General features: G+C 47.5%; 3 protein-coding genes across 3 annotated transcripts; 2 read left to right on the forward strand and 1 right to left on the reverse strand.

Moving 5' to 3' along the window:
- The first annotated feature begins 1,284 nt into the window (after positions 1-1,284).
- LOC135805604 (lysophosphatidylcholine acyltransferase 2B-like) lies at positions 1,285-5,984 on the forward strand. Its single transcript, XM_065319667.1, has one exon. It carries the CDS (start codon positions 2,244-2,246, stop codon positions 3,723-3,725), a length of 1,482 nt encoding a protein of 493 aa, XP_065175739.1. The 5' UTR covers positions 1,285-2,243; the 3' UTR covers positions 3,726-5,984.
- Positions 5,985-8,625: 2,641 nt separating this feature from the next.
- Positions 8,626-11,288, forward strand: LOC135805606 (lysophosphatidylcholine acyltransferase 1-like). Its single transcript, XM_065319669.1, has one exon. It carries the CDS (start codon positions 9,195-9,197, stop codon positions 10,650-10,652), a length of 1,458 nt encoding a protein of 485 aa, XP_065175741.1. The 5' UTR covers positions 8,626-9,194; the 3' UTR covers positions 10,653-11,288.
- Positions 11,289-11,675: 387 nt separating this feature from the next.
- Positions 11,676-21,053, reverse strand: LOC135805607 (peptidase M20 domain-containing protein 2-like). The gene is made up of 2 exons (XM_065319670.1): positions 20,574-21,053; positions 11,676-13,432 (listed from the first exon to the last, which is right to left on the reverse strand). Exons 1-2 carry the CDS (start codon positions 20,938-20,940, stop codon positions 12,528-12,530), a joined length of 1,272 nt encoding a protein of 423 aa, XP_065175742.1. The 5' UTR covers positions 20,941-21,053; the 3' UTR covers positions 11,676-12,527.
- Between the last annotated feature and the right edge of the window lie 295 nt (positions 21,054-21,348).

Raw genomic sequence — 21,348 nt, forward strand, 5'->3', positions numbered from 1 at the left:
TGTAAAAACGATATCGCAGCACTGCGGCCCTCTTCTCGCCAGATAGCCAGGATTCCAGAGTGTGGAATGCCAGCATCACCAGGGAACGCATGGAAAGACAAGTAGGTTCCTTAGACTAACGTTAGGGATGACGGTTGCTGCAAACAAGAACCCAACAGTGGTCCTTGGAAAGCATTTCGGGACTTCTTCCTTCAGAACTAGAAAAACTTCAAAATGAAAAAAGGCTGGGGAGTACATAGATCTCATGAACATCGCGTCGGGACCGTGAAAACACAGCCTGTCACAGGAAACTTGATCACGTCCTGCAGCAAAACCATGCATGCTGGTTGCATGCCAAGTGTGCAGCGCGTGCACAGCATACCCCGTCTCGACCCCTCTCGCTTATTGCGCAAAGGGTCTATTGAGTCACCATGGTCACACGGGCCGTATGTAGGATCTAGGAGTCGTACTCGTACTACGACTCACACGAGTCGTAGTCGATCGAGTGTAGTCTGAGATGATATCTAGATCTAGACAGTCACTCATAGTCATAACACAATCATAATGAAGTAGTGGTTGGTCACTAGCGCTCATAACACAATCAGATTCATAATGATTGCCATGTTTTTTTTTTTTTTTTTTTTTTTTTTTTTGTTTTTTTTTTTACTATTGACACAGCCCTACTGGAAAACAGGTGGAGAACAAAAAGAAACGAGGAAAAGGACAAAACATAGGGGATGTAGGGACGACGTGCTGATGTGCTGGGAGCAACTCAACCGACCAGAGGTCTGTACCGGTAGATATCCACATCACAGGCTTCGCCCTGGCCTGCCAAGTGCAATTTTCGTGTAGACTTGCCGATGTAACCGTCGGAGATCATCATGAACAATGGACTGACTAATTATTCACTTGTACTGTCTTTCTAAATAACATGTTATTGCACATGTACATGTTCTTGGTTTAGTTTTTGGCCTTTTTCGTGCTTTGGAGTTATTTCAATTTTGTAGTTTTTGGATTTAAAAAAAAAAAGTTTTCGTGTAGACCAGTGCAGTGCCAGTAGTAGAGTCTACGGCAGTAGCGGTAGTAATGGCACTGCATGCAGTGCTACATCATGTAGTGGCACTCACGATACATGCACGGCCCACGGGTGGGGTGGTGCGCGCGGATGTTGGCACTCGTAATACAGAGTCGTCATACTCGACCTCCTTTTCAATGAATTCAGGCTTTTGACGTTTTGTTTTGAAGTTACTACTTTTAGTTTTCAACTTTTGCCAGGCAGCTATAAAAAGGCTACTTCTCTTCTTTCTTTCTTTTTGTCATATCACCAGATCACGCGAACCCCAGGCGCTAGGCCCCCTTTCTAAGCCGACTGAACGATTTTTTTCGTCTTTTGAAGTAAGTATTAAAGTTACCGGTAGTTTTGTTGCCCTGCATGCATATCGCGCCGTGCTGTCAACGAGATCGTCGAGTCGTGAAGTCGCTACTCGAGTCAAAATGTTACTTGACGTCTTCATCTGAAACACGCGACGCCCGGGCCCGCGAGGGACGAGATCGAGAGTTCGTTGACGTGACGTAGCCATTTACCACAACGGACCCCATATTAAACCCCTCCCGCCCAGGCGTCCACCCTGCATAGACCTACGCCTACGCCCGCTACGGCCGGCTACGCGCCTGACTTGCCGTGGAACACCAAGGCCGGGCAAGGGCAAGGCCGCAAGGGCAAGGAGCAGCGTGAGTCTCTCTTATCTCATGTAAACTGAAAACCTCTACTACCTCTACTACGCTCTATAGATCTAGTAATACTGTCTATATTATTGTTCAGTAGTTGGAATGACGTTTGTGCGTCGTGACCAAAATAATTAGTAAACAACTGCGTCAATCAAATCCTGTCGCTATCATTACATGTAGATCTACTAGTTTTCAATGATTCTGTGACAGTGTGGTGTGTGTCTGCGGGCAAGTGCAGCAGGTGTTCCACGATCGGACGGCTGCGATATTTTGAAAGAAGTTTGCTTCGGCACGGCGTGGTGCGCACACCGGCACACCGCAGTTGTAGAATACAGCTATAAAAATGGTTACACATAGTCATTGTACTGAGTGACCAGTACAGACTCAGTGACTACCAATGAGCCAGTGCCGTGAAGTGACAGTGCTCAGCTTGCCCTGACCACCACTACCAAGTGGGCTCAGTGTTACAGAGGTGTCTCTGCGTCCTCAGCGGCTGGAGAAGTGGATTCACAAGACACGACTGCCGGGCCTGGAGAATGGTGCAGCGTGTGCGGCGGCTACCGGAACCGAAGAGCGGCAATCCGTTCATCGACACAAACGCGTACACACCATGGATGTGCAGCATGAAGCAGCTCGTTGGCATGGTCATGCTCTTGCCTATACGCATGGCGCTGAATGTCTTGCTGTTCATACCGGCCATGTACTGCTGTGTATGGCTGGCTAGTCGTGGATGGAAACCCGGCAAGCACTTGAAACCTTGGCAGAGGTTCATCATGGCACATATACTACGTCCAATCGTGCGCCTCTGGCTGCTCGTGGTGTTTGGGTATTGGCGCATTTCGGTGCGGGGCAAACGCGCCAGTGCTACGGATGCCCCATTCACCGTGATAGCGCCGCACTCAACCGTCATGGACACGTGGATGTTCCTGCTCTACACATACGGCTCGATGGTATCGCAGCGCGAAGCGGCCAATTACCCGTTTGTCTACAGGGTCGCCCTGGCGTGTGAGCCTATTTGGGTGGAACGTAGCGGCGGCGCCGGTGGTGGCACTAGAACTGCGAGCAGCACATTGGAAGAAATGGAGAAGCGGCTGCGATTACCAGGTCGTTGGCTACCCATATGCGTGTACCCGGAGGGAACGCGCCACAATGCCAACGCCATGCTTGGCTATAAGACGGGAGCATTTCAGCCAGGTCTGCCTGTTCAGCCTGTTCTGTTCAAGTTCAACAAGCCGGAGGATTCAATTTGGCCAAAGGGTGTGATCTCGCCCAACATGAGCTTCATCCGGGCGATGAGCCGCCCGTGGGCCACCTGTGATGTGGAGTATCTTCCTGTGTACCTGCCGTCCAAGGAAGAAAGGGACGATGCTCAATTGTTTGCACTGAACGTTCAGAATGAAATGGCCAAGGCTCTCACACTGCCCACCACTGACTTCTCGCTGGAGGATTTCCACCTAACGCGGAAAGCCATGGCAGCTGGATTGCCACGTGATGCAGCACTGATTGAGTACAACCTAATCAACCGCCTGCACAATGTTCGCTTGCCTGACCTGAAGGTGGTTTTAGAGCGCTTCATTCAAATGAACACAAGCAAGAGTGGTGTGGTCAGCAGTAACGAGTTCATGGTGCATCTTGCCTGGCCAATTCGTGAACACGCTGTTCTTCTCTTCAAGGAGTATGACACTTGTTCTGATGGCCGTGAGGAGCTGAGATATCGAGAGTATGTTGTAGGAACACTGGATTTGGCAACGAAAGTTCCGAATGCTGCACAGGTCGTTTCAGATGCATTTGAAGCATTGTCGGATGGTCAGGATCAGCTTTCGACTACTGGAATTCTAGATGCAATGCACAAGCGTGGCTTTAGTGATGTGTCAACAGACAGCGTTGAACGCTTTCTGTACAAGATGTCCCAGAGCTCGGATCTGTCTGTAAGTGGATTTGCTTCCTATGTAGAGTCGAATCCTGACCTGAACGTTCTTCTGTTTTGGTTCCTGCATGGGACCGATGCTGACTTCTGAGCTCACGTATTTCGAGCTACGAATATGGGTCAGCGGGTAATGCCGGCATTATATTGAGCATTCTATAATAATAATAATAATAAACACAGCTCGCATCTTCCCTGAACCTGTTAGACAGGAGCAGAGTCGACGCATCTGTCAACAGTGTCAAGCCAAGTTAGTCTATCTCCTGCAGCTTGGAGAGCGCTCTCCACGGAGAGATCCGCTGCCTTCAGGTCGTGCCGAATCGTATCTATCCACCGCAATGGCGGACGGCCACGGGGTTTTTTTATGTCGTTTGTGTTGATTGATAGCTCCAGTGCTTGGAACGAGGCGGATTCCGGACCCTCTCGCACCACATGGCCAAACCACAGCAGCCTGCGTCGCCGACATGTGGCACTAACTGGAGATTGTTTTGTTTCTGTGTATAAGTTGTTATTGGTGATGCGTTGCGGGTAGACAATCTGCAGCAGTACGCGTAGCTTCCTCCGTTGCCATTTGTCCAGTTTGTCGTTCAGCAATTTGGACAGAGTCCACAATCCGCAATTGTATAGAAGGATCGGCATTATGAGGCAGTTAAACATACACAGTCGGGATTGAAAGGAATGCCGTCTCCAAGAAATCGAACCAAACGCCCTGTTTGCTTTTGAGATTCTCATGTCCACGTCTTCTGCAGAGCCCAATAGAGAACCCAGGAGTTTGATTGATCTCCATTCGTTGCTGTTTCTTGTAACATCAACATATTCAGTTTTCTGTGTATTGAGCTTGAGGTTGTCTTCGTTAAATATAGGTTCACACTCAGCAACAAGAGCCTTCGCCTCATCGTCATTTCGGTTATGCAGAGTAGTATCGTCAGCGTACTGCGTTGTTGGAGCAGGCATTGGTGAGCGAATTGTGCATCTTTCCCTGATCTTGCGCATTGTGCCTTCTGCATATGTTATGAACATAATAGGGGACATCGGGTCTCCCTGGACCACTCCGATGTTAGTTGGGAAAGGGGGACTCAGGGAGCCACTCAGCTTGATCCTGGCTGTCGTGTTGGAAAGTAGAGACTTAATGGTTGTTGTGCTGATATCTGCTTCCTCTAACCTGTCAAGTGCTGTGGTGCGAATTATAGTGTCAAAAGCACCAGAGAAATCTAGAAGGGTGACGGAATATGTCCAGTTGCCAAGCAAGGCCCGCTCACACAGCGACCTTGTGTAAAATACACCATCAGCGGTTGAGCGACCTGGACGAAATCCAGCCTGGGTTTCAGAGACATAAACTGTGATGTCATCCGTGCTACGTTTAGTAATAACTGACGTCAGCACCTTTCTCACTACAGAGAGTAACATGATGGGGCGATAACTTTTTGGTTTTCCGAGTGGCTTGCCTGGTTTGTATACAGGTACTACCAATCCACTGCGCATATCGTCAGGGCAATAACCAACACTCTGTATTGCATTGAAGAAAGAGGCTAGCCAAGGACTGAGGAGGTCCTTAGCAGCTCGTAGCATTTCCGCACTGACTCCATCGGGTCCCACGGCGCCTCCTTTTTTTTGTTTACTGATTGCTGAAGTAACTTCTTCGGTGGTAAACGGCAATTCCTCATCATTGATATCTTGCGAGCCACGGAAATCACAGGGTAGGTCAGGGCGATGAAATATTGACTGGAAGTATTTACTAAATGTGTCGAGATTCCATTGAATGCTTGTCATGATATTGCCATCATCGTCTGCCAGGCGAACAGGAGGAGTGTTGGTGTTCGACTTCATTTGGCGCAGATTCCGGATTGCATTGTAATAGGATCGTGGGTCAGGTCGTAAAGCATCAGTAGCTTCTGCCTGCCTTTGCCAGAAGTCGTCTCCATCCTGCCTCAGTATTTTTCTGATTTTGTGTGTATTGAGCATTCTATGGGATTTTTAATTAATTTCGAGGCATTATAGGGCATTATCCCTGTGTGACTGTCATGCTCCTACGTAACTGCACCAGAATACGTTTACAATTATTGTTATTACGGTACCGGGTATCTTTTGAATGTCATGTTCCATAATTATGTTTGATGTGTCTTACTAACTATCCCAGAGCATTCATGATGTGAGCATTAAATGCTTCTTTTTAGGGCATTACAAAAGCATTATGTAAAGCATTAAAATTAATAGTGAATAGCCGAGCATCACCCGTTGACCATTACCCGCTGACCCCTAGCTACACTTGAACGTCTCGAATGCCCCTTCATTGACGTGTGCAATAGAAGTAGCCGGGTAATTTTAATTTAAAAGAGACACGTTTGATCCACTAGCTTGATTCACACTCATTTCTAATGAGTTTTGCTTTGGAAATATTTTTAATTTTGGGAAGAATGCTTTATGGACTTCACAACTTTTTCATTCTGAAAGGAAATTTTCAGAACTAATTTACTTTTTCCTGTACTGCATGCAATGCTGACTTCATATCCGGTTGACAGCAGGGAGCCGTAAAATACCTACATGTACGCGCGCACGCGTGCGCGCACACACACACGCTGTACTGGTGTCGCTCTCAGTTTTGGTAGTTGAGTGAGACCAGTGGCGTGGAGAGGGGAGTAATCCAGCATACATGTACATCTAGAACAGCACTCCAACTAACCGTGTTCCTTAGTACTAGGCTTAGTTTTAGTAGAAGTGAGCGCACCTCTACAGACTGGATGAAGACTTGTCTGTTTACAAAAATTTCGTAGATCTACACCGCAAGCCCACCATGATCTTGTCTACATGTAACATGTCATGGTGTCACCATGGAGTCGTATATCCCTGGTGTCACATAACTCCGGAGTGTCATGTCGGATCTTCCATGTACATGTACCGGTAACTGCAAGTCGAGTCATGTGGGCTAAAACTTAGTAAAAGCAGGGAGTGGATCCAGACTACTGCTGTAATATTATTTTTAGGGCTCAAACGGTTAGTCCGATTAACCGGTTGCAGACCGGTTACGAAGAATTAACGGTTAACCGATAAAGATAACGGTTACGCAGTAACTTTTCAGTCAATTTTTCAAGTATCAGGTTGTTGCAAAGTACATGTATGCACTTTCGCAGGCTGTCTCACGCGTACGCAATTTCTGGGCTGTTAACTCGGTCATATCTGGTCTCTTGTGTGAGAGTATGTATGAATGAGCATGCAAGAGAATGTACATGTGTGCGTTGTACTGAATAGGGTACATTTTTTGAATGAGATAGTCAAATTATACGGTTAACCCCTTAAAAAGAGTCCGCAGGATTGCCGTGGCTTATACAGTAAAACCTGTCAAGGCGACCACTCCGATAAGGCGACCACCTGTCCTAAAAGACAACTGAAACCAAGACCAAGGGATGCTATTTCCAGTCAAATGACCCTGGATAAGGAGACCACCTGGTGACAGAGACCACATTTTGAAGGTCCCATGAGCGGTCGTCTTAGACAGGTTCCACTGTAGTTATAGGCAATAACCGTTAAACCGACCGTTAGCTTAGCAGTCAACCGTTGTATTATTAGGGGTAAAACCGTGACCGTTTGAGCCCTACTTATTAAATTTTTATTAATATTTTCCCATAACTCCATATTAAAGGTCGGTTTTCGCATCTGACGGCTCGTATACATGTAATAGCTAAATAGTAGGGCTCAAACGGTTAGTCCGATTAACCGGTTGCAGACCGGTTACGAAGAATGAATGGTTAATTAACCGATAAAGATAACGGTTACGCAGTAACTTTTCAGTCAATTTTTCAAGTATCAGGTCGTTGCAAAGTGTGCACTTTCGCGGGCTGTCGCACGCGTACGCAATTTCTGGGCAGTCAACTCGGTCATATCTTTTTTTTTTTTTTTCGATAGTGAGGAAAATGTTATCAACTCCAAAGCACGAAAAAGGCCAAAAACTAAACCAAGAACATATGCAATAACATGTTATTTATAAAAACAGGACAAGTGAATAATTAGTCAGTCCATTGTTCATGATGATCTCCGCCAGTTACGTCGGCAAGCGAGCCTCCGCCACTGCCAAAGCAGCGTGGGCTCCGCAGGAGGGTGCAAATTTCAAACCAAAATTTAAACGCCTACAACCGCGAATGCACACGATACAGGATTTCAGAAGGCTGAAGGAAATCCTGCATCTAACAAATGCCATAACATGAGAGTAACGCTCACCCCTCTTCTCCGCCAACAGATGAGCAATTCGTTTGTACAGTGCTGTTGATGCTGGACCCATTCCGCCACTGGCTGACATGACCGCCGGAACAAAGGTCATATCTGGTCTCTTGGTGTGAGAGTATGTATGAATGAGCATGCAAGAGAATGTACAGGTGTGCGTTGTACTGAATAGGGTACATTTTTTGAATGAGTATAGTCAAATATACGGTTAAAAAAGAGTCCTCAGGATTGCCGTGGCTTATAGGTTATAACCGGTTAACCGACCGTTACTCGGCTTAGCAGTTAAAGGGGAAGTATACCCTATAATCAAATTTTCACCAGTTGTAGTCTTCTGGGTGCTGAGTCGAATGGTCTTGGTCCGAGGAAGCTGCGACGCTCCCTTCCTACTTGAATCCCAATCGAACTCGCGCACTTCCACCGAAACTGGGTGACTGCGCCATACTAGATGGGGATTTGTATGCAAAATGTCACTAAAAGCGCATTTCGTTCTTATAAAAGCACGGATGACCGCGATTGTACCATTGTTGTACAGTGTATACGTAAAAGCAGGGAGTCGACTCCCTGGCTAGTAAAAGACAGTAACTGTAACAAACTAAAATAATTTACTTTTACATGTACTTACATGTCACAATCATGACCTTTTGCATTGTAGAATCTACGGGTAGTAGACAGGTAGACCTACATGATTGTACTGAAATCATGTCAGGCTGCGGTATACCAAGTATACAGGCACTGGAGGAAAACAAGACTCAAGAGCCGGCCCCAGCTCGCGTCCTTTGACCAGTAAACTAGTTACTTTCGTCACTTCCAAGTAACACGTTATTTTATTACTGTCGTTAGTTCCAGCAGCTGCCAGCGTAGCGGAGCACTTCTTCTATTTCGCAATCCATACCAGTGCTAGTACTAGTACAGTGATGAGTCGAGGAGGCACGCAACTCGCGAGCAAGTGGGAAAATCGCGATGCTCCAACGAACTGCGTGATACGTTTGTGCGCGTCTTTCTCGACTTCTCATTCATTTCCTTTTCGGGGGAACGAAAATAACTGTGGATGTCAGTGTTCCCATTCGCTATGGTTCATTTGTTAGTTTGTACTTGTAACGCGATCGCAGGTTATCGGTCAGTCTTGAACACAACTAACAAATTACTTTCATAACTGGTCAAATGAGAACCGTCGAAGTCCTTACTTACAGTTAGTTACAGTAACTGTTACATGTGCCACTTCCTGGGACCTTCATAGTGCGCTGCAGTGGCGCAGGGTGCGGCGACTCTTCCGCTGTCCACACACGTCCGGTGTCGTGCACCGACGTCGCCGTCCTGTGAAGCAGGAAGTCGACCAGCCGCGTCGGACATGGCGCGGGGTGTTCGCCGGCTGCCAGAGCCTGCGAAGAGTGGAAATCCGTTTGTACATCGGATAGACTACACCATATGGATGTACGTCAAGCTGTTTGCAGGTGTCCTGCTGCTGTTGCCTATCCGCCTGCTACTGACGCCCGTGTTCATGCTGGCGTTGTACGTATGTGTTCGCCTCTCCAGCAGTGGCTGGAAACCAGGCCAGCACATGCAGCCGTGGCAGAAGTACATCGTCACGACCATTGCCCCGCCAATTGTACGACTCTGGGTGTTCTGCGCATTCGGTTTCTATCATGTGCCGGTCAAGGGCAGGCGTGCCAGTGCAGCTGAGGCACCCATCACAGTAGTTGCCCCACACTCGTGTATCATGGAGACATGGATGGTAATGCTGTTCACGTACGGCATGGTGATTTCTCGAGTGGAGAATCAGAACTTCCTCTATGTCAGCAGTTGCATCAAAGCGTGCGAGCCTATTTGGGTAGGTGGCAGTGTCCGGGGGGGCAGCACGGTCGAGGAGATGACAAAGCGCATCACCTCGCCTGGCCGCTGGCTGCCAATCGTTATCTTTCCCGAAGGCACAACGCACAACGCTGATGCCTTGCTGAGCTTCAAGACCGGCGCCTTCCAACCAGGCTATCCTGTGCAGCCAGTGATATTTCGCTTTGGCAAGCCGCAGGTTGGAGTGTGGGGTAACCATGGAAACACTGTGCCAAAGATAGTTCTGCTGCTGATGTGCCAGTGGCACAACACGTTTGAAGTTGAGTATCTGCCTGTGTACCGTCCGTCTGAAGAAGAACGCCAGGATGCTCGGTTGTACTCGCGGAATGTGCGTGCTGTCATGACCAAAGCTGCTGACCTGCCATGTATGGACTATTCGCGAGAGGAGCTGTCGCTGATGGAGAAAGTCCATGGAGCAGGTTTGCCACTGGATGCGGCCTTGATTGAATACGACCTAATCAACAGGCTCTTTGGTGTGCGCTTGCCTGCCCTCCAGGTGGTCTTGGAGCGCTTCATTCAAATGAACACAAGCAAGAGTGGTGTTGTCAGCAGCAACGAGTTCATGATGCATCTTGCCTGGCCAATTCGTGAACACGCTCTTCTTCTCTTTAAGGAGTATGACACTTGTTCTGATGGCCGTGAGGAGCTGAGATATCGAGAGTATGTTGTAGGAACACTGGATTTGGCAACGAAAGTTCCGAATGCTGCACAGGTCGTTTCAGATGCATTTGAAGCATTGTCGGATGGTCAGGATCAGCTCTCTACGACTGGAATTCTAGATGCAATGCACAGGCGTGGCTTTAGTGATGTGTCAACAGACAGCGTTGAACGCTTTCTGTACAAGATGTCCCAGAGCTCGGATCTGTCTGTAAGTGGATTTGCTTCCTATGTAGAGTCGAATCCTGACCTGAACATTCTTCTGGTTTGGTACCTGCGTGGGACTGCTACAGATGTCTAATCGATGAAACACACTGGAAACTGGACTCTGTGCGGTGGCACGTGCTCTCTTGCCTACTACATGTATCACTATTTCCAACATTGGAGCTGTCCGCCAAGGAGTTAATGCGGATCCCTTTGTTGTGCTCGATTTTCTGGACGTTCTATTGATATAGCTGGCCAAGATTGTCACTTATGGTCATTTAGTTTGTCTCGGTTCGTTTTTTCGTTTTGTTGAAAGTCAAGTTTCTGCATGAGTGGCTGTTTCAACTTCCTTTTTCTTCTTCTTCTCCTAACTCCCAACCCAATCTGTGCACAGAACGTTTAGAGGGTGCGATTCTCAGTTGCCACTGTCCATTAAAGTTTTTGTTATCCAGCAGGTGTTGCCACTCAGAGTCCCATCGCTTTGCACTCAATCAGACTTTGCAGCAGCCAACCCCCCTCATTATTTTGGTATTGATTTAGCCGGCGGTTACTTTGCCAACTGGTGAAATGCTGTATATTGTGAAGTAGAGGTCATGCGAATTATTTCATGGGGTGATTTAGCGGATTTTCTATCGGGCGCCAAGTTTGCAGCGTGAGTTGCAAGTGCAGCGCTGTGCCGCGAGCCCGCCACAGCATTTCAACTGATGATGTAATTGTTTAAAATCTCTCTATACAGCATGAATGGTCGTCCATAAATGTTAATGATGATGAAAGATGTTTTTTCTAATTGGGAGAGAGGGCTAAGGGGTAGAAGTGCTATCAGCTTCATCAATGAGCAACAAAAAAAGTTTATAAATGCCGGTGCGCTCTAGACAAAGTACCGATGGGAATGGCCGGCATACATGTGTGTTCGTTCGGGGAGGGGCCGTGGCGAGGGGAAATTACAGCAGATGACTAGGTTGTAGCCGGCTTGAGATTGAATAAGGGTGGTGGAGTTAGTTTGTGTATCACGAGTTGTGGAATTGTGCATTGCTCCAAACATGGAGTACATCATGCCAATGGTAATGTAGCCCGCAGTTTTACTTCAACTGATACTCATCGGATAGCAATGAACCATACAGATACTCATCAGATAGCAATGAACCATACAGTCAATTGATACTCATCGGATAGCAATGAACCATACAGTGTAACGTTATTCCATAAACCAACACAGATGTCGACTCATTAGTGATTACACTCAGGCAATGCATCACGCATAGGGCTTTTGGTAAAAAAATAAATAAAAAAAATTTCACGGTTCGCGTGAGACTCGGCCAAAGGCCCAGTTTTCCGCATCCGCAGGAACGCCACCACCCTCTTGGATCAAGGCGCAGATGCAGCTCCTAAGCGGTGGGAGGTGAGTAGCTTTTGGTAAGTCGAATGAATAATCATGCAATGTAAAACTAAAAGTGACAAAAGCTGATTTTGTTGCCAGCGTTACGGGCCGCAGCACTACGCTCTGTCACTTTCAGTGGTTACAGCCCTGGTTGGATTGATGCATGAGTCACAAGGCACACGCACACATAAAAGAAGAAATTGAAATGTACTTAAAAAAGAAGTACTTGTGAAATCTCGTTGAGGAAAGATGCTGAAGTTATAATATAGGCTAAATGAATGACAATGAGTGAGATGTAATCTAGAAATAAATAAAGCTGAATGCGCAGTCCGCACAAGTAGACGTTCTGCCAAATGCCACAAATGGACAAAAGCGGTTAACCAGTGGATATATCGTCACTAAGACTTGAATCTCAAAGACAAAAATAAGTCAGTAGTATATAGAGCAAATGAGGCTAAAACATTAGGTGACACATATACTAGTTAGCACAAACACTATGGACACCAGCGCGTCGAAAAGCCGAAAGAATCGGGGCATGGGGGGGGGGGGGGCTCTCAGTAAATTTCCAAAAATCCAACCCCTATTAGAGGCAACTCATTCACTTGGTGGTATCTGTTGCCTAAAGCCCTGCTTCACTCGGACCAGAACTTGCTCATCTGACATAATGTCCCAGCCAACCATAGCCATCGCCTTGGCAACCGTACGAGTTGCCTTGTGTGCCTCTTCAGTCATGGCGGCAGCCGTGAATTCCCTCGTGTGGATATTGGCACTGGTGCCAATGCTAAACGTCGGGTGGATGGACGGAACGACATGAGACACGTTCCCCATGTCTGTTGAAGCCCAAACTTGATTCGGAGCGACTACCGCAGCTGCTGCTCCATCCCTTTCCCCAAGCATCTCCCAGTGCTGTTGAAACCGCTCTACCAAACATGGATTATGGATAACATCGGAATAATGAGAAGGCTCTTCATTATTAGCAAACTCTATGTCTACGTCACAGCCTGTTGCCTGTCCAGCTGCCTTCATGATGGCAATGGTTTTCTCTTTCAAAGCGGAAAGCTCCTGTAGACACGTGGAGCGCACGGTGTACTTCAGCACTGCCCTTTCAGGTATGATATTGGGCTTAACACCACCCTCGGTGATGACAGCGTGCATGCGGCAGTCCGGCTTCATCTGCTGCCGGAGCATGGACAGCGACGTGTAGGCGTTGATGGCTGCGTCCAGCGCATTGAGGCCATCCCACGGCGCGGCCGCCGCATGTGCGGCACGGCCCGTGAACGTCACCAGGGCCGTGTTGTAGCCAAGAGCAATGGGCGCCATCATGTTCAACTGGTCCGGGTGTGCCATTAGCGCTGCGTCCACGCCTGCAAACGCATCGGCCTTGATCAAGTCGATCTTGCCACCGCCACTTTCCTCGGCAGGCGTACCAATGATACTCACCATGCCGCTTACCTGCCCGCTGAGAAGAGCCGCTCTAAGCCCCAGGCCAGCAGCAACACCTGCAGCAACAAAGTAAAATGGAGACATGGTAGCTGCTAACATGTGCCGCATAGATACGGCGGCGGGAATGTTGGGTCGATTACAAAGTCAATGTTTGTGCAGGCCATGGCTTACAGTTGTTTGATGACCATTATTGCTGTACAGTGAGTTAGCCATACCAATAACAAGAGGACCACTCTGACAAGGCAGCCACCAGTTTACAAGGACCACTAAACGGAGGAGCAAAGGATGACACAATTTGCCACTGCCAATTTGTGAATCGAGGAGACAGTGTGGTTTGGTTTTTATTATTTCAGTTCGTTGCCTCACCAGTACAAAGTACAAATATCAAGAGGGACGAACGAAAAGAGAAAATAAAACAGAGCAGAGAGGAAGATGTAACTGAAAGGAAAGAAAAACGGAGAGAAACGGAGAAGGAATGTGGACTGGGCGGATTCATGAACCATTACTAGAGCAGGGCAATGCATGAACAGAAGGGGCAAGTCCGTCGATATGCACGTTTAAAAAATTCCAAGCCTTATTTTATTGGTGAAATACATTTTCAAAAAGGAGGGGATATAGGGATATAGTCAATTTGTCGTCATTTAGAGCATGCAAAAGTTCTGTAGAAAATGATCTAATGTCCTCACTTCCTTTCAAGTGAGCAGGGAGGGCATTCCACATAAGGGATGCTCTGGAGGAAAACCAATTGTACCCTACCATGGATTTATACAAGCAAATTGACAAATTGCTTGTTGTGGTTCCACGAGTTGACCGCTTAAAGGTGGGCAAAGGGAAAAGACTGCGTAGGCATGATGCAGGCTGAACAATATGACACATAAACGTAAATGTAAGAAATTGATAAATGTATCGATATTCAAGGTGTTTTATTTGAAGAGAAGCAAGAAGGGGTGGAACAGCAGCATGGTATGAAGCACCGCAGGTAACTCGTACAGCTCTACGGAACAAGGTAAACAATCTCTCCCTGGACTGTGCTGATAGGTGAGATGCGTAAACAGGGAAACAATGTTCAAAGTCGGGCTGAATCACACTAAGCAGGTACTGGCGACGGGCAAACGCTGCCATTTGGCGGAAGGTGCGTCGCAACGCGCCTATTTTGCGTGACACCTTGCTGGTGAGGTGATCTACGTGTGGAACAAATGAGAGCTTGTTATCGGTAAGGATACCAAGGCAGCAAATTACACTCACTTCCCTTAGGGTAGTGCCACCCAGCTCTACAAGAATGGGTCTTTGTACGTCAGGAGCATTCTTCGGCAAGATCCTCATGACCACGGTTTTGTCAACATTAATGCTCATGCCCAGTGATTACTGTGTAGCTTAGCGAGAGCCGAGGACACAACATCGGCGCATACTATTGGATCTCGTGAGGAACCGTACAAAGTCTTGTCATCGGCAAACATGAGCAACTTTGCACCGCTCCCTGCAGCCAGGTCAGGTAAGAGTCGCATATATAGGTTAAAAAGGGTGGGATCCAAGATTGTTCCCTGCGGAACCCTTCGGGTTACGGGGAGAAGAGATGATGTTCCAGAGGCTATACATACACGCTGATACCGGCCGTTCAGGTAGGAAGCGAACCATTTCAGGGCAGAACTATGAATGCCTAAGTTGTGCAAAGTAAAGATAAGTTCCTGGTGCACAACTCGATCAAAGGCCTTGCTTAAGTCAATAAATGCTACAACGGTTGTATGACCCACATCTCTAGCCAACGTCCAGTCATTTACAGCCAAGGTCATGACCTGCACTGTTGATCGCTGGGGCCGGAAGCCAAATTGATGATCGTGTAGACAAGTATACAGGTCAAAGTCCCGCAGTAGTTGATCAAGGGCAAGACGTTCGAGCATTTTGCTGAGAATGCTCGTAAGCGACACTGGGCGATAGTTGGACAGAGAGGTGTGATCACCGTGCCGGGATTTAAGAATGGGGGTGATATTAGCGATTTAAAAGAAGATGAGGGAAAGTCGTAGATTGAAGAGAAGTATTGAAAATGGCTGATATAGAAGGTGCAATAACATTGGATGTGGCCTTCAGGATACTGGGAAGAAGACAATCGGGTCCTGGTGCTTTGCTGCTGTCGAGGGAGGCAAGTCTTGCCCTGACGTCTGTTACAATGACTTGCTTAACCCTTTGTGAGTCCACTGGTTTCGGAGAAAATGACCAAATTTTCCATTCCGACAATAATCCCCTGTAACTCCACAGTTTTTGAGAATTTGTAATTAGAAGTTGTGTTTTTCTGAATGGAATCGTTCGGCTGAATCCAAAAAACTATGTTAGAATGTTGCCATGGTTACCAATGTTGCCATATTAGGCACATATTGTCATAATCAAGTGTATAGCCGCGTTATTTACAGAGCGCACCATAGGAAGGAAATGAAACCATACTTGTATGTACAAATATACTGTAGACAAGATAGAAACTCACAGCACTGAGATAAGATATCCTTCACGGGAAGTGGCGTGCATGGTAAGCAAGTGTATAGCCGCGTTATTTACAGAGCGCACCATAGGAAGGAAATGAAACCATACTTTTATGTACAAATATACTGTAGACAAGATAGAAACTCACAGCACTGAGATAAGATATCCTTCACGGGAAGTGGCGTGCATGGTAAGCGGCGTAGCAGTCATGGTCGCTCGTGATGTGGAGGTGAACATCGCACGTAGTGCAGTAGGTTACACACTGGTGCTGCTTGTTACCCACTTCTGTGCAGTTTCTGCAGTTCTTCCTTTTCCTCACTCCAGGTATGTGAAGCTGAGCAACAGGAACCTGGACATCCTGCGGAACAGGCACTGGGCGATACGAGCGCTTCGGTGGCGGTGCATGCTCATCAATCGATGACAGCTGCCGGATGAGGTTACAGCGGAAATCCGAGTGCTGCAAGTTGCATCGTCGACTTATCACCCCTGGATGCTGGCTCTGCCACAAGTGAAAGAGGCGGTATGCATTGACAGCGCACACGTCGACCATATCCAAGAAGAGACTCTTCCAGTATTTCTTCGTTTTGCGAAGCACACGGTGCGTTTCGATCAGCTGATCGAACGTGTCGACTCCACCCATGCTGCTGTTGTAGTCTCTGATGCACATTGGCCTCTGCACTTCCATTTGCTGGTGTGCACCATCAATCTTGACATTTCTTGTTACTGTGTCATGCTCATGGCCCTGATGTATGTTGCTGTACATTGACACACACCGCTTGTCCTTCCATTGCTGGTACAGGTGATCTCCGTTGCGAACATAGCGTGTTGCACCTCGCTCTGCATGTTTCTCGAACTGTTTCATGTCGGTCCGCAATACGGCTGGAAATCCAGTGCGGTTCGCGCGGACGGTGCCAACCAACGATATTTGCTTGGTACGAAGAGATGTGGCCAGGGTTTCGGAAGTGTAAAAATTGTCCGTGTAGATCACACTTCCGGCGCGCACGTCACTGACCAGCCGCATCACCACAGCATGAGTCAGGCCATTTTCACCTCCAGGTTGCTGGCCTGTGTAAACTTCAAAGTTTACAACAATGGAGCTTTGGGCGTCGCAGGCAGCGAAGACCTTGAAGCCCCATTTGACGGGCTTTTTGGGCATATACTGCGTAAAAGGAGCGCGTCCCTTGCACTTGACCATGCGCTCGTCAACACTAACGCACTTGCCAGGGATGAACAAACGCTTGCAGGCCGCCTGCAGATGGTCGTGAAGGTATCGCACCTTACGAAGTCGATCATTTATATCCTCTGCCCTGAAGTCCACAATCTTGATGAAGCACATCAGCGCTAAGTACCTCCGGTAGGTTCGAATCATGCAGCGTGCATAGTTTCCGTTGTACAACGACGTAATTCGGTAAACCAGTCAAGCGCGACGATCAAAAATGTGACGCGCATTTGAAACGAGCGAAATCGCTCGTTGAGCGCACAAAGGGTTAAACATACCAAATGCAGATTGAGGCGGGGGGCAATCTGGGATGTCGTACCTGGGATTTGGATCAGTCACTATCTTATGGAAGAAGGTGTTCAACTCGTCAGCTGCAACCGCAGGAGGGATGTGGGAACGACATCGATTAGTTATGTGGTTGATAGTGGATCACAACAGCTTTGGGCTCTGTTTATATTTTAGGCACACATTCTGGAAATAGGAATTTCCAAGTCGACGGTAGAGATTGTTGCACCGAGTTCTCAGAGAGGTAAAACATCGCTGTAATGTAGTGTCAGTGCAGCCACTGGCGCGATATCGACGAAAAGCTGATTTCCTCTGGCGGCCCATATGGATGAGTGCCAAGAGCTCTGGGGTCATGAACGGACAGTAAGCGTAAAATGGCAATGAATAAAACAAAGTGTGCATTCATAACAATGTAAAAAGATAAATGTACTAATTTCCAAAACCACTAACCTTTAACATTGCTATGAATGCACAATTTGTTTTATTCATTGCCATTAAAACTTGTGAATCATTGACGATTGATGAGGGCATCCTTAGTCAGCGGAATCATCCTGCCGGAGCAGTTCCCGTTCATATGAAAATGCAAATAAGATCATGGTGCAGCACACGTATACAGTCGACTCCACTTATGACGAACTCACATAGCGAATTTCGTGATTTAGCGAACCATTGTTCATGTCCCTGTTTGAACCCATACAAAATTGACCCTTTGTAGCGAACCATTTTCGTTTATAACAAACCAGAACCTTGAAGTGCCGCATGTAATCCAAGTGCATTCATACAGGTATGGGCCATGTGCCAGTCATGACTTGCTGCTTGATAGTGTGAGTGCATTTCTGTTATAACGAACTTTGGTTATAAAGAACTAATTCTCATGCACAATGGTGTTCGTTATATCAGGAGTCGACTGTATAATAATTTAAAGGGGAAGTCCGGTGAAAATTTAAATTTCACAGTCCGTAGAGTTCGGGGCGCTGAGTCGAATGGTCTTTGTCCGAGGAGGCTGCGGCTTATGGTTCGTCAGATACGCCCAATCTAACATGTGCGAATTTGAGCGCGCATCACCCAGATCCAGGTGATGACGTCACAGCGTGCAGCCAGGTAGCCACACCATCTAGTTGTGTACAAACATGGCCATATTCGGAGCGCGTTCGATTGGGGAACCGTTTATCGCAGCTTCTTCGGACCAAGACCATTCGATTCAGTGTTACAAACACTACGCACCCTGTGATTTTCAGCTCGGTAAACCTCGAGGTTATACCGTATTTTAGCCGTTTCCGAGTTGGACTTTTCCGTTAGCCCGTCTACATGGTCTATGCGCTCTGCGCTGCGTGCATGCAGTGCGTGCAGTGTGTTATCTAGCTCTAGTGCAGTCAACAAACTCATGTCACAACTGACACAAGACTCAGAAAACTAGTCAACACACGGACTTGTCATGTACTACACTCGTATCAGTCGTATTCATGGTATTGTACAGTCGTGTAGTCAGAGAACGTGCGTTTCTCCTTGCCGGTGCCGGTGGTTGTGCTTTGAGAAAGAAAATTTTAGTTTTCCGCACCCGCGGCGCCTCATTATTTTATGCTACAGCGATGAGTGCACAACCGTGACAAGTGACAAAACAGCGAACAGCTCTCGGACCTAGAACTTTCAGATTCCATAGCGTTGCGAGCGAAGAGTCGTGCCCGTGGTTCAAAGAGCCTGCACTGTTCTCCAATTGAGTAGTCCGAAATATTCCAAGTTCGCACCAAAACATCACCATGTGGCAGGCTACTGGAGTCTAAGCGAATCTAATCGGTATGGAACAACATTTAGAGCACTCGCATCACTCTTCTCCATTTTGGCGACCCTGCTCTCCAGCGATCTGATAATTACATCAGCCTCGTCTGCAATAGCTGCTGCTTCTTCATCAGTCGGAAACTCAGTACCGCTCACTCTTGACCGGCCCGCGCGGCCATTCCTTCAGCTGACTACCGAGGTTCTCAGCCCCAGACCGAACTCATGAAGGTCAGCCATGGCTGCATCCTCACTCTCACAAGGAGTTACATGTCTTCGGGGTCGCTTGCACCACCTAATATCAGTCGCCAAATCATTTGAAATAGCACTGACACTATTGCTTTCACGCACTCCTTTTGACCTAGCTGCACGCTATGACGTTGCAGAGGGTGTGGCGCGGCCGCATGACGTCATGGCGCAGCCCCCGAAACTCAGTTTTTCAAACGGAAATATCTCGAGAACGCTTTGTCGGAGACACGTGGGACCAACACCATTCGACTCAGCGGCCGAAACTCTACCGACCCTGAAATTTAAAGGGGAAGTTAAGGCAAAAATTAAAATTTCACCAGTTGTAGTCTTCGGGGTGCTGAGTCGAATGGTCGTGGTCCGAGGAAGCTGAGACGCTCCCTTCCTACTTGAATCCCAATCGAACTCGCGCACTTCCACCGAAACTGGGTGACTGCGCCCTACTAGATGGGGATTTGTATGCAAAATGTCACTAAAAGCGCCATTTCGTTCTTATAAAAGCACGGATGACCGCGATTGGCCCATATGTTGTAGTCTTTTGGACGCTGAGTCGACTGGCTTTGGTCCGAAAAGGCTGCGATGCAGCGTTCCTCCTTTATTCCCAATCGAACATGGTTGAACAAGCGGTCACGTGCTCCTGCGTACGCCAGTCACCTGGCCACCGTGCCCGCAGGGTACAACTTACTAGCCTGTTTGACCTTTTTTGGGTGCACTCCTGTCACTCGAGTTGAACCTTGGTGTGAAATTTGTCGCCTGCTGGCGTGGTGACCAGGTGATTTGGGCACCCAGGAGCACGTGACCGCTTGTTCAACCATGTTCGATTGGGAATAAAGGAGGAACGCTGCATCGCAGCCTTTTCGGACCAAAACCAGTCGACTCAGCGTCCAAAAGACTACAACATATGGGCCAATCGCGGTCATCCGTGCTTTTATAAGAACGAAATGGCGCTTTTAGTGACATTTTGCATACAAATCCCCATCTAGTAGGGCGCAGTCACCCAGTTTCGGTGGAAGTGCGCGAGTTTGATTGGGATTCAAGTAGGAAGGGAGCGTCTCAGCTTTCTCGGACCAAGACCATTCGACTCAGCGCCCCGAAGACTACAACTGGTGAAATTTTAATTTTTGCCTTAACTTCCCCTTTAAATTTTTCACCGGACTTCCCCTTTAATTATGCAAACTGATCCTTGACGCGTTCCAGCATACCTGCCTCCGCAATCAGGTTATGGCCACAAGCATGTCCGATAGTCGGTAGGGCATCATACTCGCAAATTACAACCACATGTGGTGAACCATGGCCCTGCTTGAAAACTGCACGAAACGCCGTGTCCAACTTGTAGTGGCGATCCACTGCGAAGCCCTGAGCCTCTAAAAACTCCGTCAGCGCGTCATGCGCACTATGTTCCTCATACGCCAGCTCAGGCTGTGACCAAATCTTTCTGCTCAATTCTCGCAGAGCATCACTGCGTTCGTCTATCGCGTTCTCAATGGCCGACATGGCGATGATCTCCACTGGCTTGAAGGTGGCCATTTCTTCGCCAGTCGCTAGTAGGGCCCGCTTCGGCGCTAGCATCGGAACTTAGGAGGAAAGACTGCAACGTGAGTGAATCGTACAATGATACTTTCAAGTAACTCAGTAAAATATAGCCAAAACAGCGTTGTTCTGAAACAAACTAAAAGTGCAAAAGACAAGACTAGTCTTTCGCCCCGTTGCTTTCCTCACGTGAGCGTGCACATGATTGTGTACGTGTACATAACAGTTATGAATAAATTATTATTATTGATAATTATGCAATGAATATAACTAAATGCGCACTCATATCACAACCATGGGGACGAATAATGTATTCCAGAACGTTTTCTTGTCACAATTATCAATGGAATTCGTGACTAAAGGGAATGATGAAACTGCAATAGGATTTATATGTATACACTTGGAGTGAAACAGCGAGGATACAAGCATAGTAAGAAAAGCCCTGTG

This window comes from Sycon ciliatum, chromosome 1, assembly GCF_964019385.1.
Source record: "Sycon ciliatum chromosome 1, ocSycCili1.1, whole genome shotgun sequence".
Taxonomy (NCBI): domain Eukaryota; kingdom Metazoa; phylum Porifera; class Calcarea; order Leucosolenida; family Sycettidae; genus Sycon; species Sycon ciliatum.

What these genes read in the sequence shown, in the direction of transcription:
- LOC135805606 (XM_065319669.1), top strand. Translation starts at nt 9,195, where the DNA reads ATGGCGCGGGGTGTTCGCCGGCTGCCAGAGCCTGCGAAGAGTGGAAAT.
- LOC135805607 (XM_065319670.1), bottom strand. Translation starts at nt 20,940, where the DNA reads ATGCTAGCGCCGAAGCGGGCCCTACTAGCGACTGGCGAAGAAATGGCC. An exon ending in TAACCTGATTGCGGAGGCAG is followed by an intron (nt 13,433 to 20,573) that starts GTATGCTGGAAC and finishes TTGTTGCTGCAG; the next exon opens with GTGTTGCTGCTGGCCTGGGG.
- LOC135805604 (XM_065319667.1), top strand. Translation starts at nt 2,244, where the DNA reads ATGGTGCAGCGTGTGCGGCGGCTACCGGAACCGAAGAGCGGCAATCCG.